At 51.5% G+C, this 23,837-nt stretch overlaps 3 protein-coding genes across 9 annotated transcripts in view; 1 reads left to right on the top strand and 2 right to left on the bottom strand.

Annotated features, from left to right (window-relative positions):
- KLHDC3 (kelch domain containing 3) overlaps nucleotides 1-331 on the bottom strand; it is an 11,838-nt gene extending 11,507 nt beyond the window's left edge. For 3 of the 4 annotated variants that reach the window (XM_040473554.1, XM_040473555.1, XM_040473553.1), the window contains exon 1: nucleotides 158-300. The gene's annotated coding sequence lies outside the window, so the exon portion shown is untranslated. Of the gene's footprint in view, nucleotides 1-157 lie in introns of all 4 variants that reach the window. The other variant, XM_040473557.1, reaches the window with a different exon arrangement.
- A 185-nt stretch (nucleotides 332-516) lies between these two features.
- On the top strand, nucleotides 517-2,295 carry MEA1 (male-enhanced antigen 1). 4 transcript variants are annotated; one of them, XM_040473559.1, is made up of 4 exons: nucleotides 517-614; nucleotides 1,128-1,408; nucleotides 1,496-1,598; nucleotides 1,904-2,295. In XM_040473559.1, the coding sequence occupies exons 1-4, from the start codon at nucleotides 551-553 to the stop codon at nucleotides 2,056-2,058; spliced, it is 603 nt and encodes a 200-aa protein (XP_040329493.1). In that variant the 5' UTR covers nucleotides 517-550; the 3' UTR covers nucleotides 2,059-2,295. The 4 variants fall into 4 exon arrangements, with proteins under 4 accessions (XP_040329493.1, XP_040329494.1, XP_040329496.1 ...); XM_040473560.1 differs by having other exon boundaries at nucleotides 518-587; XM_040473562.1 differs by having other exon boundaries at nucleotides 533-643.
- Nucleotides 2,189-23,458, bottom strand: PPP2R5D (protein phosphatase 2 regulatory subunit B'delta). Its single transcript, XM_040473549.1, has 16 exons — nucleotides 23,303-23,458; nucleotides 18,593-18,670; nucleotides 7,508-7,724; nucleotides 7,059-7,258; nucleotides 6,861-6,971; nucleotides 6,647-6,739; nucleotides 6,081-6,211; nucleotides 5,888-5,947; nucleotides 5,675-5,783; nucleotides 5,407-5,460; nucleotides 4,945-5,115; nucleotides 4,712-4,839; nucleotides 3,955-4,056; nucleotides 3,787-3,859; nucleotides 3,541-3,657; nucleotides 2,189-3,389 (listed from the first exon to the last, which is right to left on the bottom strand). The coding sequence occupies exons 1-16, from the start codon at nucleotides 23,327-23,329 to the stop codon at nucleotides 3,252-3,254; spliced, it is 1,809 nt and encodes a 602-aa protein (XP_040329483.1). The 5' UTR covers nucleotides 23,330-23,458; the 3' UTR covers nucleotides 2,189-3,251.
- Between the last annotated feature and the right edge of the window lie 379 nt (nucleotides 23,459-23,837).

The raw sequence follows: 23,837 nt of genomic DNA, 5'->3' as shown, positions 1-23,837 counted from the left end.
TCTTTCCCCATTAACACTCTCCTTTCCCATCATCCCCCTAGTTCCCTCCCCACCCCCACCTCATCACTCTCAGGCCCCTCCCCCACGACGCCAGCTCCAGGTATGGGCGACCCCAGCCCCTCCAATTTTCCTTGTTCTTCAACCCATCCCGGGCTACCTGCCAGGCCGGGCCGGGGCGGGGCCGCGGATCCTCGCGCTGCCTGCAGTCTAGAACCCGTTGCGCGCCAACCGACGGCTAGCTCCCCAACGAGATAAACACAGCCAGACTCGGTCCTTCCGGCGGGCAGCCGTGTGCGCACGTGCAGTCAGAGCTAAGTGCCCGAAGCCTACCGGGACTTGTAGTCCACGGGTTTCCAGAGGGACGTGAGGGGCTGAGGAGTGGCCAGGAGCCGAGGGAGGTTGTGCGCCTGTGCATATATGTGTCAAAAAAAAAACAAAAAAACCCAAAAAACCCTGGGCATCACTGGGTAATGTAGTCCTTTGTTGTCGGAGCAGGAGATGGCGGAGGCGGGGCAAGAGGCGTACGGCTTGTCTCTCGTTCGCGTCAATCATGAGCACGGGGCGGGGCTGGAGGACCAGGCGCCCCGGTACGTCCTGCTCCGCCGGAAGTGGAGGTGCGGGTTCAGCCGCTGGCTCTGAGCGGGTGAGGCGCGCGGAAACACCGGCGCCGAGAATCGGTGGGGGCGGGTGGCGGACGCCGCTGCTGGGGCCATTTGAGGGGAGCCCCTGGGGCCTGAAGGGCATTTGTCAGGTGGTACAGAGGGGAACCCTTTGGAGAGGGAAGAAGGGGGCGGGTACGCCCTGTCTAGGGGAGCTCGTTTGGCGATCCGGAGTTCCCAAGTAGGGGAGTAGGGGCGGGCGGGGTTCTGGACGGAGTGTCTTTTGGGAAGTGGTATGGTCTCGGGTTGGGCTGTTATTTAAGAATTGGCAGAGCAAGTTCGGTGGGCCTCGGTTCAAGATACGAGTCGGTTTAAATGGTGGAGTGCCCAGGAGAGGGTGGGATGCAGGAAGCTTGGAAGCGGTTAAATGGTTTGCGGACGCAGGAGACCACAAGGAACTGGATGAGTGGCTATAGGTGGACCTGATTTCATCCGATCCCTACCCTCCCGCCCTCCCTGTTCTTGCAGCCCCTGCCCGGATGGCAGCAGTAGTTCTAGGGAGAGACACCATGGGCCCCGAGCGTATCTTCCCCAATCAGACTGAGGAATTAGGGCCGCACCAGGGCCCTACGGAAGGCACTGGGGATTGGAGCAGCGAGGAGCCTGAGGAAGAGCAGGAGGAAACGGGGGCAGGCCCAGCTGGCTACTCCTACCAACCCCTGAACCAAGATCCTGAACCAGAGGAGGTGGAGCTGGCACCGGTGGGGGATGGAGAAGATGTAGTTGCTGATATTCAGGATCGGATCCAGGTATGGTGGAGGCGGCACTGTTCTGGCCAGGTGAAGCTGGGATTCCTGAAGTGCTGGACCTGAACTGTCTTCTGTCTGGCTCTTTAGGCCCTGGGGCTTCATTTGCCAGACCCGCCATTAGAGAGCGAGGATGAAGAGGAGGAAGGAGCCACAGGATTGAGCAACCACAGCTCTATTCCCATGGACCCGGGTAAAGGGAGCATGCTTTCATTTTGGAATAATGTTGGAGGAAAGGGACTGGTCAGAACCAGTAAAGAAAGGGAAGTCATAGAGGAACACCCCGTTCCTAAAACAACAGTTTGTCATCTAAGATTTTACAGACTTCAGAATCCAGGTGAAAGTCTATTGTGTTAGACTTGGGTTGTAGGTGGGCTTGCCTGGAAATAACAAGATGGATTTGGCCTCCCTGGTAGCCCAAGGGTTATGGGTTAATTCAAAGAATGGGGAGTGGAGCTGGTCCCATCGTTTCTGTTATCCTGTTTTTTGTGATTTCAGAACATGTGGAGTTGGTGAAAAGGACAATGGCTGGAGTAAGCCTGCCTGCGCCAGGGGTTCCTGCCTGGGCTCGGGAGATATCAGATGCCCAGTGGGAAGATGTGGTACAGAAGGCCCTCCAAGCCCGGCAGGGGACGACCCCAGCCTGGAAGTGACTACCCTGAGAGCTGCCTTATCTCCCTGCATTCCAGGCCAGAACCAGCATAGGACTGAACACATCCCTGGTTGTAATGTCCATCTTCATATTCTCCATCTCCCTTTCCACATCAAGGCAAATCAGACTTCTTCTCAGAGACCCACTTTATTCAGTTCTGTACATATGGGGACATTGGCCCAAGCCCAACCCATCTCAGCATGTATCACTGTGGAGAATAAAGCACCCTATGTACACAGCCAAAAGCTGCACTGCCTGTGCCCCTGGAACCTGGGTCCGGCCCTCTTCAGCCCCTTGCCCCTTCAGGGTGTCTGAAAGGGACAAGTGGGGGCCTGCCCAGCATCAGCACAAAGGAAATAAATAGGTGTCGGGGGAGCCATGCTTAGGGCACTGCTCCCTGCTTCCTCCTAGCTTTGGGAACCAACAACATAGGAAAGCAGTCAGCCCCAGGGTGGTCCCTTCCATGTCTGTGATCCCAGGGCTGCTGCTCACCAAAGAGGGGGCACAGGGTAGGGTGTTTGTTCACCCCCTTCTCTTGGTCCATCTGGGCCCTATATTCCATCACCTATGGTCCATAGCGTATGCTTTTCTCCTTTTGACCTCCCCATGTTGTCTTGGTCAGGCAGGGGATAAGAGAAAATAATTCAACCCCATCAGCCTGCACACTGCTGGGGCTGGGGGCCTAATTGTGCCTGTTGGGGGTTGGCTCCTCTCCAGCTACTCACTCCAGGGGCCAATGGGGCTTGACATAACTTTGGTGAGAATAATCTCCTGCTGCTCCCTATATGCTTCTGCAGGGGAGGGAGAGAAGGAAAGACACCTGGAGTTGAAATGAGGATTAAGGGAAGGGGAGAGGAGCATATGTATTCCTGTGTGTATTTCTCAGAGCAGCCTCAGGTAGCTGTGGGGTTAGGAGAGGAGGGGGACAGGCATCCCCAAGTTGTCTGGGCACTGAGGATCTCAGTGCTCAGCCTGTCTGTACTAGCCACAGGGAGGCATGAACACATTTTGGGAAGAAGACGGACCACTCTGGGGGGGGGGGGTCCCCTGCTTCAAGTGCCACATCCCCTCCCTAGAGTAGCTAGAGAGGCACTGCCTTGCCCCAAGTCAGCCAGTGGGGAGCAGAGGGTGGAGGGCTAGGGCAGCGTCCCAGGGCTGAGTGGGCTGTGGCCCTGTGGTAGGACGGTGAGGGGGTCAGAGAGCCTCCTGGCTGGCAGTTAGGAATTCTTCCGCCCGCTTGTGTGCCTCCAGCGCCTTGATGGTATACACGTCCTGGGGCAGCTCGGACTTCCGCCGAAGCAGTACCTTCTCCTTCTTGATGTCCTTTAGCATCTACGTGTAGGTACAGAGAAGGCGAGGAATGGTAACCGATTCCCAATGAATTTTATGGCTTCCTCCCCTTATTCCTCGGATCTGCTGCTTCTGTCTCCTCTCCCTTTCAGAGCTTTTATTTCTGCTCCCCATTCCCTCTATGCCTTCCCACCTGCACAGCCTCTGTCTCCACCGTCCTCTTCAGAAGTTGGATGTCCTCTGCCGTGGGGGTCTCTGTCTCCATCGAGTACACAGGAGGCAGTGGTGGAGGAGCTCGGAACATGGGATACTGAGAAGGAGAGGAGGCACGGGCAGGTGGTGAGAGCCGCTTCAGAAGTCTGTGGACCTGTCTTGAAACAAACCCTCCCCCAGGCCAAACTGGGCCCCTCAGGTCAGGGCAGCGGCAGGAAAAGCTCACCTGGGGATTGAGTCGGGCCAGCTCCTCGATCTTTTGCCACATCTCTTCTCTTTCCTTCATTCGGAACCGGCCCCTGAGGGAGCAAAGATGGGATAGGCGGTGGGCTTGAAAGAGAAGCAGAGGGAACCTGGGGTGAAGATGGAAGCCCCCAAGTCAAGAGATACTCACTTCTGTTTCTCTGCCTTGTACTGTTGTGTGCAGTCATCAAACAGCTTCTGATTCATCTCCATAAACAGCTTTAGGGCATTGTAGATCAGTCCATGGATTGTCCTGCCACCAGGAAGAAGGATCAGGTACAGGAGGCCTTACTTATACTAAGGGCAGTGCCAGGACCCCAATTTGCTCTCTCCCAGGAGGGGTCTCTGCTAAGAGCTTTCATAGACCCCTGCAGTGTAAGCTTATCATTCTAGCCAAATCACGTGACTTGAGATTGGCATTTCAGGTTCTTTATAGGCCTTGGTCTGTTTGTCCCTCCTTTGCCTCACCCCATGCTCTAAGACCTACCTTCTTCACGCTACTTCTATGCCCTGGCCTATCCTAATGGCCTCCCAGCAGCTTAACGGACAGCACCTGCACCACAGTGCACTTGCTTTTGGCTGGAAAGTCTCTTTACGACAGTGGGATTCAGCAAATGCTAAAAAAGATCACATCAGCTTCTCACAGCACAGAATGAAGTCTCCAAAGCTGCGGACTATCTCTGACGGGGAGAAGATAGGATACAAGCCACACTCTACTGTAGGTATTGCAGACATCTCTCACATCGCTGTCTTCTCCCTGGTCAGTTCCTCAAGGGCCTGTCAGTGTGCAGTGGGCACTAGCCCCTGTGCTCAGTGACCCGATGAGACCGCTGGCTCTTCAGTTCTTCCACCCCCTCACAGGTTCCCAAACCAGAGCCCCACCACCCAGCCCTACCCCAGCCGCCTACTTGTTCCAGTGGCTCTTGGAGTTCCTGTAGAGTGCAGGGAACATGATGGGGAGGACTCGGGCAGCATTGTCACTGATCAGGCTCATGATGTACTCATTGTTCCAGTAATAGAGAGCACGCTCTGCCACCTGGTGGGGACAGGTGGGACTCAGCAGGGGTATGGTTCACTCTGCTGAAAACCCTCCTCAGTTTCTAGGAGGCCTGGAGACGGGATATGCTGGTCTGAGTCTCACCTGGAAATGAGGGCTGGAGACACACTTGGCAAGCTGGCGGAAGAGTGGTTCCATCACTTTGCTGAACTCTGAAGGTTCAATGACATCTAGAATCTCCTCTAGCTCATTCAGGAACATGACCTCCTTGGGGCTGTGGGTTTTGGGCCAGAACTTGAGGAGTCCTACAATCACCTGTGAGAAGAGGAGGACACGGGGATAAAATTCTCACTCAACACCTGCCTGCTTCCACAGGAAGCCTTCCTGGCCTCTCTCCCCACCCTGATGGGCACAGCTCAGGTGGCCTCCGCTAACTGGCCTGATTCTGTTTCCTATATATAGGTTTTACTTTTCCTTCAGAGAGGAATCCATGTCACCTGTTGGGCCACATCCCTCCTGAGCACCTGCTTATGGCATTATTCAATAGGCAGACTGGGATGTTTAATTGACAGGAAGAGGTGTCCTGGGGCTGGGAAGGGGAATTACCGGCTCTGTGAGACTGCTCTCCTTCTCCAGGAACTGTACCACACAGTAAGCCAGCTGCAAAAGGTTGAGGTAGAAAGGAGGTGAGGCGTAGGGTCCGGGTCTCAGAGGGATCAGGGACAGAAGCAAGAGCCCAGAATGGAAGAAGAGGTGTAAAGAGGAATTATCCCACCCACTCCTTCTGCCACCCCCATCCCAGATGGAATATCTTCCCCTCCCTCTCTTTTCTCTGCTGCCAGTGTCAGGGATCATCAGGAGGAAGGCAGCTCACCTGCGGGTGGTAGACACTCAGGGACTTGACCTTGTGAAGGGGAAGCAGGACACGGATGAGGAACATCTTGTGCTCTTCCTTAAGGGGCAAGGCAAAGCCGTTGATGATGCTAGGAGTTATAGGAGGTTTGTTAGGACCAAAGGGCCATCCAAGCTCAGTGCTCCCGTCCCTCCAACCTTCTGCAGGCACGTGTGCCCCCACCCCACCGCTTACCTGCCGAGGATCTCTAAGAGCTCAGCAATCCCGTTGTGATGTTCTGTCTCATAGATGAACCTGAGGGAGGAAAGAAAGGCTCTCGTGACAATCCTCAATGTTCCTCCAGCACTCTGCAGAGTCCCTCTACCTCCCTTCTCCCATCCCAACTTAGCAGGGCTTGCTATGCTCCTAAGCTGGCTCCTGGCCTCACCTGTAGAAGATGTGGTTGATCTGCCTACGGATATAAGCCCGGAGCCCCAAAAACTTGCCATAGATGCGATGCAAGATGGTCTTGAGGAAGTCCCGCTCTCGAGGATCCTCACTGTCAAACAGGTCCAGGAGCTGGGAGCAGGTGGGAGGAAAAGGTGGTGAATGAGGCAGGAGCCTGGGAAGGTCAGGGCTGGGGTGACATGGATTCCTAGCCAGGGGACACCCAGAGGTTCTCTGGATGGGGGGGGGGGGTATGGGGGCAAGTCTCTGGAGAGCAGAGTGATTCCTTTACATAGCTTTCCCCAGTGTAATGTCTGGGTATGCGTGTCTGCATGCCCCACTGATGGGGAAGAGGTAACTCTTGCTAATTTCCTTCAATTATGCTAGGAGCTTGTTAAGAGCAGAGGGATTTGCTTATCCCTCCCCCACCACCAGTCCTTTGCAGCAGACACAGTTGAAAGCCCATATATTCAACAGATGGAGAAAGGGTGGGGACCTCACTGAGGAGCTGTGGGGCTAGAGTTCATGGGCTGGAAGGAGGAAAGGACAGGAACTTCAGGGACTCACAGCAAGGACAAACTTCTGGTCGATATACTTCTTGGCTATGTTTGGCTGGAAATCAGGAGACTCGAGGAAACGTAAGAAAAACTCATACACGAGCTGTCGGGAGCAATAAGCATCCACTTAGGGGGTATTCCCCAAGGACTGAGACATACCCCTTGCTGTCTCAGAGTGCCCCATTCCCTGAAGCCAGGGCCAGCATGCCCCCTCACTGTGGTACCTGGAGATGTGGCCAGGCAGCTTCCAGGGTGGGCTCATCCTCTTCTGGGTCAAACTCGGCCCCGGTGGGGTTCGATGAAGGTGGCAGCGTCCGGAAGAGGTTCACTGAAAACTGAGGGGGAGGACCCAGGTGAGAGCTCCATGCAGGCTTCTCCACAGCCCCCGTCCCTGCCTGCTTTCCCCTTTTCCCTTTGCCCACCATGGTGACAGCCTCGGGGTAAATGGCCTCAGTGACAACATCACGGCTATGGGTGATGTACTCCACCATTTCGTTGAGTCCTGCCCGCTTCACCTCCTTGAATTTGAGGTCACTGAGTGGATCTGATACAAAGTCAAAGAGGACACAGCACTGGCGCAGCTTCTGGATAAAAAGCTCCTCCCGCTCCTGGGTTGGCGAATCTGTAGGGGGAGGCAACAGTCAGTCTCTCCTCCCTAGCCCTTCACTGCCATGCGCTACTTGCCTTACAGGGCCTTCCCCTACCCCATCCTGCTGCCATCCTGCTCCCCTGGCACCCCAGCCCTGGTGGACCTCCCTCTCACATTGTCTAGAACTTCCATCCCCCTCAAATACTCCCAAACCTCCATACAGCCAATGCCCAGTGGCCCCCTAGGCCTGGTGCACCAGCCCCCATGACCTTTTCCAAGTACCTTTCAGGGCAGGAAGCTTCTGCAACTCCCGGTTCTTGCTGAGATTGAAGCGGGAGGAGCTTTGCCGTCGCTCCTTCTTGACAATCTGGGGCCCTCCAGAGTACTTGATTTTGCTGAGCTGCGTTGGGGGCGGTGTGCTGTTGCTGGGACGCTTGTTGGACGATGGGGGCTGGGGCTGCGGCTGCGGCTGGGGCTGGGGCTGAGGCTGGGGCTGGGCCTAGTCAAATAAGTGATTTGTTGAAGTCTGCTCCCCAAGGTACAGCTCCCACCCGGGGCCGCAGCCCATCCTGCAGTCCATCCATGCCTGCACAGGCCTGGGCAGCCAAGCAGCCATCTCCTACCCTGGAGCAGCTCCAGTCAGGGTCAGAGATGACTAAGGTTTATTATCCCCAGAAGGGGGTGGTCAAGAAGCCGTGTCTCCCAAAATGGTGCCCACTGCCTGTGCATCGAGAGCCTTCAAAATGTTTGTTCTAGTTCACGAACAGGCAAATCTAATTGATGGATTGATGGTGATGGATGTCAGAAAAGTGGCTATCTTGCCAGGGCTGGCAGGGGTGTGGGATTGATTGAGAAGGGATCTGAGGAATCTTCTGAGTAATGGAAATGTTCTATATCTTGACTGGATCTGGCAGGTGGTTCGAAGCATAAACATATGTAAAAATTCATTAAGCAGAAAAAAAAAATTCATTAGGTAGCATACTTGAGATTATCGTACTTTCCCACTTCACTGAATGCATCACATTCTTGGTCAAAAGTTAAAAGAGGGGCGCCTGGGTGGCTCAGTACGTTAAGCATCCAACTCTTGATTTCCAATCAGGTCATGATCTCACAGTCATGAGATGGAGTCCCTGCACCAGGATCTGCTCTGAACGTGGAGCCTGCTTGGGATTCTCCATACTACATACAAAAGACTTTGTGCACACTTTATATATATATATATATACATATATATATGTATATATATGTATAAATATATATATAGGGCTTTGTGCCCTATTTATAACAGCAAATAAATAAATAATCAATCAATCATGGAGTTAAAATTATGTTCATGAAAACTATGTACTACATGCAATCATACATGGTTCGACTGTAGAAAATATTTACACAGCCATAGTAATTTACCCAAAATTGGTGATAAGTACTTTGGGAGGATGGGAAAGGTCTATATTGGATATAAGATGCTAAGACCTTACTTTTCCATAGTAGGAAGTCAATAGATTATATCTAATGCTCAAAAATGAAAGAATTTTGGAGGCGCCTGGGTGGCTCAGTCAGTTGAGTGTCCGACTCGGGCTCAGGTCATGATCTCATGGTTCACGAGTTTGAGCCCCACGTCGGGCTCTGTGCTGACAGCTCGGAGCCTGGAGCGTGCTTCGGATTCTGTGTCTCCCTCTCTCTCTCTGCCCCTCCCTAGTTTGCACTCTCTCTCTCCCTCTCTCAAAAATAAATAAACATTAAAAAAAATTTTTTTTGACAAAAGAATTTTTTAAAAAGCAGCAAAAGACTCTTAATTGGGGTGCCTGGGTGGCTCAGTTGGTTAAGTGTCTGACTTCAGCTCAGGTCATGATCTCGTGTTCATGGGTTCCAGCCCCGCATCAGCCTCTATGCGGACAGCTCAGAACCTAAAGCCTGCCTCGGATTCTGTGTCTCCCTCTCTCTCTGCCTTTTCCCTGTTTGTGCTCTCTCTCTGAAGTAAATAAATTAACATTAAAAAGAAAAAAGACTTGGGGCGCCTGGGTGGCTCAGTCGGTTGAGTGTCTGACTTCAGCTCAGGTCATGATCTCAGAGTTCGAGCCCTGCGTCGGGCTCTGGTGCTGACAGCTCGGGAGCCTGAAGCCTGCTTCGGGTTCTGTGTCTCCCTCTCCCTCTGCCCCTAACCCACTCACATTCTGTCTCTGTCTCTCTCAAAAATAAATAAACATTAAAATTTTTAAAAAAAAAAAAAGACTCTTATTTGGAAGCACAGAAGTCAATTTCCAAGGAAAGGTGGGTTGAAAGCGGTCACCACAAAGCAACAGAATAGGGGGCTAGGCGGGAGCTGCTCCTTTCATTACAAGGCCAAGGGTACTTACTGTCTGACTTTCTGAACAATGTACATGTTGTCATGTTGATAAATTTCAAAATAAAACAAAACCTAAAACTATGCAATGACAGAAAATTGCTTCCTATGCAAAGTTAAATAAGGATAACACAAAACTGTACGTGGAAAATGAGCTCACCCACATTACAACACGTGCACAGAACCCAAAGCCCAGTGAAGAGAAGGAAAAAACAACAGCAAGCCACCACTGTTTTTATGACTGTCTCCCATTGTAGCAGAATGACAGATGACTTTTCTCTACTTTTCTCGATTTTCTACAAGCTGACACATTTATATAATGGGAGAAACACAGCTAATTTTTTTAAAGCTATCTCTTTACTCCATCCCAGACACGGGTGTTGGGGCCCCACGAAGGTCACTGTCAGAAGTATACACACAGGTGTTTGCAACGCTGTCCACCCACAGGTACTGTCAGGTAACCACCTGCCGGTAGAGGGGAGAAGCTGGGCCGCAGGACAACCCTTGCCCCCAGAGACTGCAGCAGGATCAGAGGACGGAGGCCATGTCCAGCTGGGTACCCACACCACAGGAGACTGGGTGGCTCAGTGGGTTAAGTGGCTAACTTCAGCTCAGGTCATGATCTCACAGTTCGTGAGTTTAAGCCCCACATCGGGCTCTGTGCTGATGGCACAGAGTCTGTTTGGGATTCTCTCTCTCCCTTTCTCTCTGCTCCTCCCCGGCTTGTGCGCTCTCTCTCTCTCTCTCTCTCTCTCAAAATAATTAAATTAAAAAAAGAAAAAAAGAATGGGAGAATATGAAATCATCTGGGATGGGGGAAGGGAGGAAGACAGAAATGTTATGCTTTGTAGGCTCTGAATTTTTTATAGAAACAACTATGTCAAGCTTGTGACCTATCTGGGGATCAGAGGAGAGGAGAGACACGCTGCATCCAGCCTGGGGCTGGCCTGTGGGTCCAGTGTAGCTCATTACCTTCTTGGCCATCTGGCCCTCTCCCCCACCTGAAATGATCACCCCAGACACTAACCTAAGGGAGCACAAGGAAATGGGGCAAGATTAGCCGCCACACACCTCTCCTGCCATGACCAGCACTCAGCCGGTGTGATTCTGGTTAGACTGTACAAGGTGTCCTGGGGTCTCTCTTCCTGTACATGGCAGATGGCTCATACCTTGGTGAGGGATAGGAGAGGCAGAAGCGTGGGGAACCAGACCCACCCCTGCCCTGTGCCTTCATTTCCCGGTTGCAGGGAAAACCAAATCCTTATCTGTGGAGCTTGGTGGTCACGAGCACAGACTCCCACTAGACTGCCTGGGTTTGACTCCTGCTCTGCCATTTATTAGCCAAGTAACCTCCAGAAAGTCAACTAGTCTGTCTACCTCCATTTCCTCATCTGTAAAGTGGGGATGACAATAGTACCTAGCTCATAAGTTTGTAATAACGATTTAAGTGAACGTTATATAGCTGACAGAAGTGCTTTGTAAGAAGTGTCTTCTACTGTTATCACGATTATTTCCCATCCCTAGACTTTAAAAATGCAACCTGGAAATTCCTGAAATTAGCATGCCTCAAATGTTCCCATGGGTCCATTATCTTCCTTGGTCTAAAACGGGGAAACCCAAGAAAGCATTTCATCTTTCAAGATCCAGTTTAAGCCCCACCCTCTTCTTTGTCTGTTTCACTGGCTCTGTGATCATCCCCAGTGATGCCTCTTGGCTCGGTGTGTTCACATGTCCAACTAGATAGCAAGTCCCCTGAAAGCCAGGACCCTGGTTTGTACTGTTCTGGGTCCCCTCAAGCACTGGCACCTAACAGGCATTCAATGAAGGTTTGATTGGTTGATTGACAGGGGGCCAGACCTTTCCTGTCCCAAGCCCGGAACCATCAGAACAGAGCACTGTATGGTGTCAGGAGCAGAGTAGGAGGGAGAAACATTAGTTATACCAGGGCAAGGGGCTCAGTGGCAGCTAACGAACAAAACTCTGAGGAAGAGCATGTCCTTCTCCATCGTCCCAGATAAGAAAGACACTTTGCACCTCCACAAACCGCACACTGAGGGGATGTCTAGGGAAAGAGGCATTCGCCCCAGAAGGAGAGAAGCCAGGCCTCGATTTTCTCTGCTAACAGAGAAATGGGCAAATCTGTGGTTTCCCATCTATTCTCCAAGTCAGGTTAAGAGAACAGAGGGTCACATGGCTAAAAATCAAAGTTTAAAAACCAGTAGAGGGGCACCTGGGTGGCTGAGCTGGATTTCGACTCAGGTCATGATCTCTCGGTCCTGAGATCGAGCCCCATGTCAAGTCCGTATTGGGCGTGGAGCCTGCTTGGGATTCCCTCTCCCCCTCTCCTTCTGCTCCTCCCCTGCTCATGCTCTCTCTAAAAAAAATTTAAAAATAAAATAAAAATAAAAACCAATAGGTTGATGCCTGAGGTCCCTTCTCCACTAGGAATGCATCATTGAAGGCAGAGGTGGCTGGAGAGCTGCTGAGCTTAGCTTGTCCCACCTCACCCCACTGGGCCACCTGGTTTTATAAGGACCATTGGCTCCCAGGCCCCACACACAAGAAGCATCTGAGAGACAGCTGGTCCAGTCAGCAAAGCGCCTGGCTGCCAAGCCTCAATGAGGCATCCCCTGGTCTATTCACTCTTCAATAGGAAACATGCTTGTCAGCATGAGGCATGGGGCTATGCCAGTGACTCACTTCATGTCCAACTCTTTCCTCTAAAAACTTCAGCCTTTTTTTTTTTATCATTTTTTTAAAAGATTTTATCTTTTAGTAATCTCTACACCCAACTTTGGGCTCGAATTTATAATCTCGAGATCAAGAGTCACATGCTCCCCCGACTGAGCCAGCCAGGCACCCAGTAAAAGCTTCAGCTTTTAACTTTTCTCCTGACCTGGGCTGCAGGTGGGAGGCAGGTGAGTCCCCTGAGGAACCTTCCGCAACTATCACCATCACTGGTGAACGCTGACCGAAGGCAACCCAGCCAACCTGGCCATTTCCTCTGCCTGAAGTGCCTTCTCCTCCCACCTCCAAGAAGCCTTCCTAGATTTGGGCCTCCAGCAGTCAAGTGGTACTTGGAATTTATGCACCACACTCGCACTCAAGAGACTGCAACTAAACTTGCCCATTCTGAACCAACCCTAGTCCAATTTGGTCCTAACACAATCACCATTAATAATCAAACCCAAATATTTAAACCTAAAATAAGAGATAGAAATATAAATTAAGGGGGTGACTGAGAGGCTCAAATGGGCATCCAACTCTTGATTTGGGCTCAGGTCATGATCTCACGGTTCATGGGATTGAGCCCTGCACTGTTATTGTTACTTGGAATTCTCTCTCTCCACCCTTCCTCCCGCTCACACCAGCTCTCTCTCAAGACATGTTTTTAAAAATTAAATTAAATTAAAGAAAAAAAAGAAATATAAATTAAGTACTATAGAAAGTATTGTAAAGGGGCACCTGGCTAGTTCGGTTGGTAGAGCATGAGACTCTTGATCTCAGGGTCCTGAGTTGAAGTCCCACATTGGGTGTAGAGCTAACTTGAAAGAAAGAAAGAAAGAGAGAGAGAGAGAGAAAGAGAAAGAGAAAGAGAGAGAGAGAGAGAAAGAGAAAGAGAAAGAGAGAGAGAGAGAGAGAGAGAGAGAGAGAAAGAAAGAAAAGGAAAGGAAAGGAAAGGAAAGGAAAGGAAAGGAAAGGAAAGGAAAGGAAAGAAAAGAAAAGAAAAGAAAAGAGAAGACAGAGAGACGTATTGGGGCACCTGGGTCAGTTAAGCGTCCAACTCTTGTTTTCAGCTCAGGTCATGATCTCACATTCATGGGTTCAAGCCCCATGTCGGGCTCTGCGCTGGCAGCGTGCAGCCTGCCTGGGATCCTCTCTCTCCCTTATCTCTCTGCCCCTCCCCTGCTCGCACATGCACTTTCTATTTCCTTCTCTAAATAAACATTTTTTTTAATTTTTAAAAAGTGTTGTCAGAAAAAGATGAAAGGTAAAACAGTGAAAAACTCACAATGTCACAGCTTTTGCATAACCAATCACCTAGTCAAATAAAGATCATTTTAGTTTAAAACCCCAAAAAATCGCAGAGGCATTCTCTCCTATCCTGACGCCTAGAGCTCTATCTAGCTGAACTAAATTATTTCCTTCCTTCATTTATTCAATGACCATCATGCTAAGCCTTAGAGATTAAAGGGTAGCCCCTGCCCTCAAAGAGCTCACAGTCCAGTGGGTGAGACCAACACACGGGCAGCTCTTGGTACCAGGGAAATGAAAAAACAGAGTGCCACCAAGGATACGGGAACACAAACTCTGCCAGAAGAATGAGTGAAGCTGTTCCTGAAGAGGTGACTTTTGATTTGCTCTCAAAGGACAAACATGAGCTCAGCGGGCAAAAGAACAAAGCAGCGGGGGGCGGGGGGGCTCCAGGGTGGCTCAGTGGGTCGAGTCTCCTACTTCGGCTCAGGTCATGATCTTACAGTTTGTGGATTTGAGCCCCGCATGGGGCTCTGTGCTGACAGCTCAGAGCCTGCAGCCTGCTTCGGATTCTGTGTCTCCCTCTCTCTCTGCCTTTCCCCCCGCTCACGCTCTGTCTCTCTCTCAAAAATAAACATTAAAAAAAAAAAAGGAACAAAGCAGAAAAATAAAGTAGTCCATGCCAATGGAATCTCATCAATAAGGACCCAGAGTTATAAAAGGGCTTGTATCAGGAGATGGGAAGTCCAGCAGAGTGAGAAACCAGTATGGGTGCTAGAAAAATAAGGCAGGGCCCCCTCAGAGGGGTCCAGAGTGTGAATTTGAATTTTAACTTAAAAGCAATGAGATGCCAACAGAGCTTTTTCTTTTTATTTTTTTAACGTTTTATTTATTTTTGAGAGAGACAGAGCATGAGTGGGGGAGGGGCAGAGAGAGGGAGACACAGAACCCGAAGCAGGCTTCAGGCTCTCAGCTGTCAGCACAGAGCCGGATGCAGGGCTCAAACTCACGAAACATGAGATCATGACCTAAGCCGGAGTCGGACACTTAATGGACTGAGCCACCCAGGCGCCCCAAACCAACAGAGCTTTTTAAGTAGAGGACTGATAAGACAGAAGAATGTTTTTAGGGCAACAATTTTGGCTACTGGGAGGACAGGCTGACATGGAGGGACTGAGATAATTTCTTCCTCCCTCTGTCCCTGCTCCCAGAACTCAGGACAGGGCACACCACCGAGTGGAGTCCAGGGCAGTGAACTGCTGTCTCCAGAGACAGAGCAGGAAAGACCCTTGCCTGCAGCGATAGGTCAACAGTGAGTCTTATCCAATCTCTCAAGGCTCCTTTCCGTTCTAAGACTCTTCCAGAATCTTAGACACAGGGTATCACGTCATTAAGAACACAGGAGGGGTGCCTGGGTGGTTCAGTCGGTTAAGCTCCCAACTCTTGATCTCAGCTCAGGTCTTGATGTCAGTCAGGGTTGTGAGTTCAAGGCCACACTGGGCTCCACGCTGGGTGTGAAGTCTACTTTAAAAATAAATAATGAAGTCTAAACAAAAAACAAAAACAAAAACACACAGAATCGGCTCGTGAGCCACAGCACACTGGGTTGAATTCCAGCTCTGCTGTTTACCAGCTGAGTAAGAGCTATTTAACGTCACTAAGCCTCAGTTTCATCTGTAAAATGGGGATGATGACTGATAACAGAATGACCTCAGGGAAGTGTTGTGAAGATTAAATGAGATTAAAAGGTTAAATGCAAGCAAAGGTCTTAAGACAGCACCTGGGAAGTTGAACAGTGTCAACCCAACATCTGTGAACGTGATGTAACTTGGAAATAGGGTCTTTGTAGACATAAACAAGTTGGGGTGGGCCCTAAATCCAATGTGACTAGTGTCTTCATAAGAAGAAAATGTGGACACGGGGCGCCTGAGTGGCTCAGTGAGTTAAGCATCTGACTTCGGCTCAGGTCATGATCTCAGGGCTCACGAGTTCAAGCCCCATGTCCGGCTCTGAGCTGACAGCTCACAGCTCGGAACCTGGAGCCTGTTTCGGATTCTGTCTCCCTTTCTCTCTGCCCCTCCCCCGCTCATACTCTGTCTCTCTCTCTCTCTCTCTCTCAAAAATAAATTAAACAAAAACAAAAAAAGAGGAAGGAAGAAAATGTGAACACAGAGACACTCAGGGCAGAACCCCATGTGAAGGTGAAGGTGGAGGAGGAGACTGGAGTGATGCATCCATAAGCCAAGGAACACTGAGGACTGTTAAAAACCACCAGAATCTAGGGAGAGGTACAGAAGAGATTCTTCCCTAGAACCTCAGAGGGACATGGCCTACTGATGCCTCGATTTCAGATTTCTGGCCTCCAGGACTGTAAGAGAATAAATCTCTGTTATTTTAAGCCACCTAGTTTGTGGTCATTTGTTATGGCTGCCCTAGGAACCTAACACACAAGTAACTGCTCAATAAACTAAATGGTGGCTGCCGGAATTATTACATCAATTGGAAAGGCTCTGGCAAATGCATGACACAGGGTAAATTTGGCTAGAAGAGCCCCAAATTCTGGACTAGAAAAACAGCAAGGGAAGGACTGTGCCAAACAGCTTTGGATGACCTGAGCCTCATAGCCTGGCCCCCAACTTTTCCACCGTCCCTCTGCCTGGGGCCACATGGGTACATGTCTGGAAAATCATGCAGCATTTCTGCATCTGCCTTGTACAGGTAAGCCCTGAGCACCATTTCACAAAACAGAGCCCCAGGTGAACTCAACACTCTCCTTTTTCAAATAGATGTGTCCAGAAAGACAGTGGAGAAATCCTAGCAGTTGGTCTCAGCCTATTTCCTAACTTGTTTGAGCTTTCATTTTCCTATCTGGGAAAGGAGAGGGTTAGACTCCAAGGTTACTTCCAACACTTAGGTTTACTTATTTAGCCACTAATGCATTCAAATCCTGGCACCTGTAATGTGCCAAGCCCTTGGGCGGCTCAAAGGGAAGCAAAGGGAAACCTCAAGGAGCTCACTCACGTGCTAATAACACAAAAGTTAAAATGGATGAGCAATGAATTCACACCAAATTGTTTAATTACAGCCGTGTAAATGCTGCTGTGGGGCGGTACTGGAGCTAGTAGAGCAAATAGCTGGAGCCCTGACCATGTCCTGGTGGGGAGGGAGGGGGAGGCAGTCAAGGAAGGCTGCTTTTAGGACAAGACATCCAATCTGTCTAGTAACTGAACAAGTAGGAGTTAGGCAAAAGATGAGAACAGCCCCCTAACTATTCTTTTCTGTCCCTTTAAATCCCATTTCTATGTCTCTCTTGCTGCTTTGAATGTCAGTTGCCAGCTCCCAGCCACCTTCCCTGTGGGTCCCACAGATGTCACCATTCCTAAAGGGGAGACTGGGCCCAGAGGGAGTGTTTCCCAGGAGCGCTGACTGATGAGTTATTAAGAACCAAGTGCATAAGGGGCACCTGGCTGGCTCAGTTGGTGAAGCAGGTGACTCTTGACCTGAGGGTTGTGAGTTCAAGCCCCACACTGGGCGTAGAGATTACTTAAAAAAATAAAAAATAAAATAAAAATGCCCGCCCTGCCCTCTCCCCTCCCCCCCCCCCACCCCGCCCAAAGAACAAAACACATGAGCATACAGACGTGGGGAAGAAACAAGGTGCCGGCTGCTTTCAAGCAGCATACCCAGCTCCCCTCCCTCAGAGTCCACAGTCTGGTGGAGAGAAACCCACGTTGGAAAAATAGTTACAACAAAAAGTGATAAGGTCTATCCTGGAGACATGTTCAAATTACTGTTTAAGGGCAAAGGAAGGAGGAATTCATCTTCTGTGGTCCTCAACTCCCATGTCTGTAAAATGGGGAACACCTGCCCTGCTTCTTCTGATTACTCAAATGAGGCCTAAAATGAAGGTCAGGGGTGTGGGAAGTGCTCAGATCTCTTTAGAGGTGACAGGGACCAGAAGTACATAGAAAAGTCTAAATCCAGGATTAACTCCAATACTTGCTAATCGATTTCTTCTCCCCCCCAAATCCACAAGCCCTGCCCATAATCACAGAGATGTTTCCTGTTGTCCTCTATGGCTCTAAACAGTTGAGAACAGGAGAGAAGAAGCAGAGGGGCACCTGGGTGGCTCAGCCAGTTAAGTGTCTGACTCTTGATTTCGGCTCAGGTCATGATCTCACGGTTCATGAGACTGAGCCCCTCCACATTGACCGCATGGAGCCTGCTTGGGATTCTCTCCCCCCACCACTCTCTCTCTGCCCCACCCCCGCTCACTCACACGCTCACGCTCTCTCCCTCTCAAAATAAACAAACAAACAAACAAACAAACAAACAAAAAAGCAGAGAAACCAAGGATCACCAGTTTCTGAGTAAGATGGGTACTTACTTGCTCAACATGTTCACAGGACCGGCCACCATCTTGAGCATCGCATTGAGCACACTCCCAAACTCTCCTGGACATACTCTGGACTTAAGTCTCTCCACCCTCCAGTGCTCTCTCTGCTTGCCATTTATTGCTTTACAGCCCTAGACTTCCAAGCTGTGCTGACCTCTGCTCATCACCGTCCTTTAGCAGGTTCCCATTGGATCAGAACCAAGGGCAGTGGGCCCAGCCCTGGCCGGCTCAAGGACACCAGCCACTCCCACCCCTTCCCCACCCCAAGCCATGCCAAAGCCACTCATTCCCCACTGAGCACCCTTGTACTTTTTCCCTTCCCCCCCAGCACCTGCTACCCCTAGCTTTTCATTCTAAGGAAAAAGGAATTCTTACCACGCAAGGTTGGCAGACAGAGAAATAACTTTCACAAGAATTGCTGGGGAGTCTGAAGAACTGCAGAGCGTAGTTGCTCTATACCAGCCGAAGGGGCAGGCTGCCTGACTGAAGGCAGCTACCTGGCTGGGCTGTCCAAGCTCCTCCCAGGCTGTGGAAGGCCCCTTCCCTTCTGCCTGGATCACATCTGGCCCCCTGGGATCCCTCACCCCACTAGCCGTCGAGCAGTTCGAGCTGGTGCCTGCACCGTAACTAGAGCCGTGCCCACTTTCATTACCTCCTCGGCGCTCTCGCCGCCACCATCCTTGCCCGAGCTGCTGGGCTTGGTCGTGCCTTTGGCAAGCTTGGGGGTCTCCTGAAGGGGGAAGATGGAGGTAGTCAGCAGATGCCAGGAGAAGGGAGAGGCCTCATCTGGACTGCTTAGGTCTGTGTTGTAATTATCCTCTGTCCAACGGAAGTAATCAGTCAGAACCACTGAGCATCTACCCTGTACCTAGCCCAGGGGAGGAGGACTTGGGATACACAAAGGGAGTCCCTCCAAAGAGTTTGGAATGTGGTGAGGAAGACATTGCTAAGACATAGTAATGAAGCATGATAATAATGATCCAGCCCCTCACATGGCTGCTGTATGAGTAAGGGCCCCGGAGAGCCTCTGTCAAGGAAGAACCAGGGTGTGGAGCTTTAAGGAACAAGCTATTCTGTCTGGCTTCTGGCTAGAGCGGGCAGGGGGGGTGCCTAAGGTTCTCATGCTGGAGGAGACAGAGTCACCACTCTCCCCCAAGGCCATCTGCAAAGACCTGGAGGCCTTTTTTTGTAAATTACAAATAACATCCAGACTAGAGGGTGCTATTGGCATGATCAGGTATAGGAATTATCCCTAAGAGTGCCTTGGTGGACAAGCACGGGGACAGGGATGGGGGTAAGACCCTGAACTGCTACAAGGATGAGCGCTAGTCCGAAGTCTCCCTCGGGAACCGGGCCGCTGGCTCAGAGCCCTGGCCTGCCTGGCGTCTCTTCCTCTGCCTCAGGCCAAAAAAAGCAACTGCACAGGGACAGGATGGGGAAAATGTGAAAAAGACTTGGGGATTTAGGTCTGATTGCAAGCTCCACACAAATCCTTCATGTGCCAGGGTTGCCCCAGCACCCCATGACCTTCTGTCCAGTTAGCAAACGGAGTGCAGAGCTCTTGGCATGGGGAGGGGACATGGAAGTGTCCCTGTGCTTGGCACTTGATGGAGCTGTTCAGGAGGATCTGGTTCCGTCGTGAGCATCCGACTTTGGGAGGGACAAAGACAAATCCTAGGTTTTCTTCTGGCGAAATACAACCCATACTGGGAGTAGATTCAAAAGCCTGTCCTGAGAGCAACAGCTGCAAGGCTGGGATGGCTAATGATGGAGGGGAGGAGTCCCAGCGGTAGGCGAGCAGGAGGGGGTTTTACGAATAAATGAAGGGCTGCCATGTGGACTAAAGATGCAACTTGCTCTATGTGGATCCAGGAGCCCAAGAGGCATGGGCTGAAGTGGCAGGAAGACAGGCTGAGGCTCCGAATAGGAAGGATCTTCTCCTGAAGCAGCTGCACAGAAACCGGCTGTGTGCAAGCTCCCCAGTCCTGAGAGCATTCAAGCAAAGGAGCATTTGTGACTCTTCTAATGCATGGGCAGGAGGGGTTTGAGCCCTAAATGAAGACTGTCAGAGGACCTTGGAAGTCACTTTCGGCTCTGAGATTCTGACACTTGATGGCAACTGCGCCCCTTCAGTGACAAGTGTTAAGTCACACTGACTATGGGGGCACAAGGATTTCTGGGAGAACAGAGCTCTGCGTGGGCTGGAGGAGGGGGCAGGGAGGATGAGAGCCTTTCCCAGGTGGGGAGCAGCTCCAGGTGTCAGCCAGCAGGAAGGCACTCCTTTGGGCTGAGCACTCTCCCAGCTGCCCACTGACCAGGCTGGCAGGCATACCGACCCCTTGCCAAAGGGCCAGGGAGTGTGGCTCAGAGCATGGCGTGTAGAGGCAAAGGATGAGGGGCGCAGGCAGGAGTCACTGAGGTGACCGCACATACCTCGGACGTGGGCCTCATGGACAAAGCTGACCCACCTTTATACATGTCACATCTCTCTACTTGACCACAAGCTCCTTCTCCGCCAGCCCTACAGCACTTAAGCATACCTAACAGGGAGTGTGCCGTGAGAATCCCAGCTGCCTGGTTATGTGGGCGTGTGTGGGGGCATGGGGAAACCACGCCCACCACTCTTGCTCCCCGGCTCCTGCAGAACAGGTCAAGTGCACACAACACAGTGCAGCCCAACCGTCACTTGCAGCCTGGAACCGGGTTTGGAGCCCACACTGTGTTTGGGGCCCAACTCTTACTAGCTCTGGAATTGTAGGCAGGTTAACTAGCCTCTCTGAGCCTCAGTCCTCCTCTTTTAAGTGACAACAATCACACTACCTAATTCCCTTTAGCACAGTGTCCAGCACATGAAAATCCCAATGTTAGCCCATTATTACTATTATTAAAAACAAGAAGAAAGTGGAAAGGAGCAGGGGCATGCCACCTGGGAACCTAAAAGAGATTCAGTCCTAGATCAGAACATGAGGGAAGAGGAGGGAAGCAAATCCCCCAAGGGACTGACTCAGCACCCATCTATTGAGGGCCTACTGTGTGCAAGGAAGAGGCCAAACCAAAATGGAGTTATTATCTCAAGGGGGAAGAAAAGATTTATCCACAATTAATTCCAGTCCAAGGGAGCAAAAAGGACCATACGTGACCTATCAAGTGTTCCACAAATCCCGAGGAGGGGAGAGCTCACTGGGAAGTGAGGGTTCAGGAAAGGCTTCAGGGAGAAGGTTGTGAAGGATGGCCAAGACTGGGACCAGCAGAGATGAAGGAGAAAGGAGAGAGGTGATGGATGTGCAATAAAGATCCTCCTCTCTGTCCCCACCCCATCTGGGCAAAGCTCAGTCACACTGTCACCGACCTCTCCCTTAGGGCTTGTTAACCATTGAAGGAGGCCAAATGCAACTGGAAATCAAAAGCAGAAAGTTAAACCTTGAAAGGAGTCAGAGATGCCTGGTTCTGTGCAACCCAATTCTTCCAATGTTGTTTCCCAGCCAAATACTATGGTCAAATATCTATGGTACCAGCAAGTCTAAGAATTTTTCTTCTCAATCACCTAGAAGAGGAAGACTTACTGTAGATGGGACAGTGTCTGTCCCATTTTAGTATCAGACTAAAAACTACAGATGGGTGGGGACTTCACCAGCTTCCCCTGAATTTCATGCCCCTCCACGCTCCTTGAAGGAACCCCCTTAGCCTCTGGTGTGGCTGAATTGTGTGTGCATCATTCACAGCTAAGCTGCCCAAACCACTTCAGCAGACCCACTCCCCAAGGACACAGGGCCTGGGTGGGGAACACAAACCTGCCAACCCAGGACCCCAGGAGGTTCAGTGCCTAGTACACCATCACCAACCCTACACTCAGAACCTCTGGCCCTGTGAAGTTATGGAGACAACCCAGAATCAGAGCTGCCTGGGAAATCTCCAAAAGCCCCAGGATAAAGAGTTGAATTGATAAGGTCAGAGATGGCAGCCCAGCAACCAGCCAATCAGAGGGCAAATGAAAGTAAGACACCTCTGGGGTCATAAAGTGGCTGAGCAGAGCACCAGGCCAGAGCCAGCCCCACCACGAGGGGCCAGCCCCAGGAAAGGAGAAGCTGGGGGAGGCTGGAACTGGTATCCTAGCATCCTCTGTGTGAGTCTGTACCTCAAAGGAACCACACCTCTGAGTCAGACCTCAGCAACAGCAGGAAATAGAAGGTAGAGAAAGGCAGGGATGAAGAACAGGGGCAAGAAGGCAATATGGAAATAGAAGAGGAAGGTGAAAGAAGGCAACATCAAGAAACAAGCCTGTATCAGGACACCATGACAAAGTCAAGGGTGCCCAGGGGTTGGCTGGCCTTTGGGATAAGAAGGAAAATTAATCTGATAGTAAGGGCAGATTCCCAATTTGAGGATAGTGTAGCCCAGGAAAGGGAGGAATCCAGCACTGCAAAACTGGAAAAATGCAAAGGTTACCCTAAGATTAGGAAAAGGAGAGGACCTTGCTCAGATTAGGAAAGGTAACTGATTTAGGATGAACCTGCAAGTCGGTTGATGCCTGTTAGGGGGGCTTTGGTACAAAGGAGGCCTTTAAGTCAAGAGACCTGATATTGCAGCTGGGCCTCCAAACAGGCTGTGTGACCTTGGCCAAGTCCCTTCCCCTGTTGGGGCCTCAGTCTCCTCATCTGTATCACTAAGGATTACGCTGAATGCGCTCAGTGGTCCCTTCCAACACTGACGTTCTGAGGTTCCATCAACAGAAGGAAGGGCTCAGTCCTGGCTTACAAGTTTGTGTGTGAAGGAAGAACTAGAGGGAGGGGCCTAGGCCAGATTTGGTGGAGGAGAGAGAAAGCAGAGCAGTTCTAGGTCAAGGTGCTTGGCGGGGAGGGAGAAGGGGCTGTAGGGGACGGTGGAGAAGGCCGGCCCAGGCCCAGGCCCGGCGCGTAAGAAAAGGAAAGGGGCTGCGCTCAATGGGGGGCGGGGGGAAGGTGGGCTGGAAGGAGGTGCGGTCTCAGATGAGGGGCTGTCCCAAACGGGTAACCGGGTGGGGAGTGGGGAGAGTGGGGTGGGGGCGGGAAGGAAAAGCAGGGGAGTGACCTGGGAGTGGAGCAGATCTGGAGGGAGGTGGTTACCCTGGGCCGGGGGGTAGGTGAGGGGAGGAAAGGAGGGAGGTGTACGCGGGGGACTCTATCCCAGGCAAGGTGAGGGAGCTTTTCCAGCTGCGGCACAGGCTGGGGGTGCGGCTAGCGGCGGGGGCGGAGGGCTGGCCCCGGGAGTCCTGCGGGGGCCGGACGGGAGGGTCAGTCTGGGGCTGTCCCGGGCCTGGCTCGGCCTCTCCCAGTGCTCCGCGCAGGCCCCAAGGCGGAGGCGCGAAGAAAAGGGCCACGCTCACCTTCTCCTTCTTCAGTTTATAGGGCATCTCGGCCCGTCCGGACCCAGCCCGGCTCCTGCGGCCCCGCTCCGGCTCCGGCTTTGCTCGGCCGCACTCGGCCCGCTCGGCGTCTCTTCGCCACCGCCTGCGCGCTGCGCCCGGGTCGAGCGGTGTCTGCGCCTCCAATTGGCCCAAACTCTTACAAACCTGCCTGACAACCAGGCGCCGCCTCCTTGGATTGGTTATTGGGGCCAAGCTGCTTCCTTTTTTTCTCATTGGAAAGGAAGAGTACAAACCGCCAGGGTTCGTCTCCCAGAATTGGCTGAGTGGGAGGTCCCGCCCTAAAGTGGGTCGAGCTTAACGAAGGAGGTGGGGAAAAGGGGAAGCCCTAGCTTAGCACCGAGTACCGCACTCGGGCGTCTGGTGTGCGTCGGCCTCTGCCATTCTTTTGCAGCCGGTTCCCTGCTAAAGTGGTTCTCACTTTCCCCGCTCTGCTCCTTCGCCCAGTACGAATGGAAGGAAAGAAGCCCTAAAATGAAGGGCACCTTTCTTCATC

The sequence above is a fragment of the Herpailurus yagouaroundi genome, unplaced genomic scaffold (assembly GCF_014898765.1).
Source record: "Herpailurus yagouaroundi ecotype Mexico unplaced genomic scaffold, PumYag 139, whole genome shotgun sequence".
Taxonomy (NCBI): domain Eukaryota; kingdom Metazoa; phylum Chordata; class Mammalia; order Carnivora; family Felidae; genus Herpailurus; species Herpailurus yagouaroundi.
The sequence above is the reverse complement of the archived record's forward strand: the minus strand, read 5'-3'. Positions and strand labels throughout refer to the sequence as shown.

Bases quoted from the DNA above. Each gene is read 5' to 3' on its own strand.
- MEA1 (XM_040473559.1), top strand. From the start codon at position 551: ATGAGCACGGGGCGGGGCTGGAGGACCAGGCGCCCCGGTACGTCCTGC. The intron at 615-1,127 runs GTGCGGGTTCAG...CTGTTCTTGCAG, and splicing joins CTGCTCCGCCGGAAGTGGAG to CCCCTGCCCGGATGGCAGCA. The intron at 1,599-1,903 runs GTAAAGGGAGCA...TTGTGATTTCAG, and splicing joins CTCTATTCCCATGGACCCGG to AACATGTGGAGTTGGTGAAA.
- PPP2R5D (XM_040473549.1), bottom strand. From the start codon at position 23,329: ATGCCCTATAAACTGAAGAAGGAGAAG. The intron at 4,057-4,711 runs GTAGGCGGCTGG...TCCTGGTGGCAG, and splicing joins TCCAAGAGCCACTGGAACAA to GACAATCCATGGACTGATCT. The intron at 3,390-3,540 runs GTGGGAAGGCAT...ACCTACACGTAG, and splicing joins TGGAGACAGAGGCTGTGCAG to ATGCTAAAGGACATCAAGAA.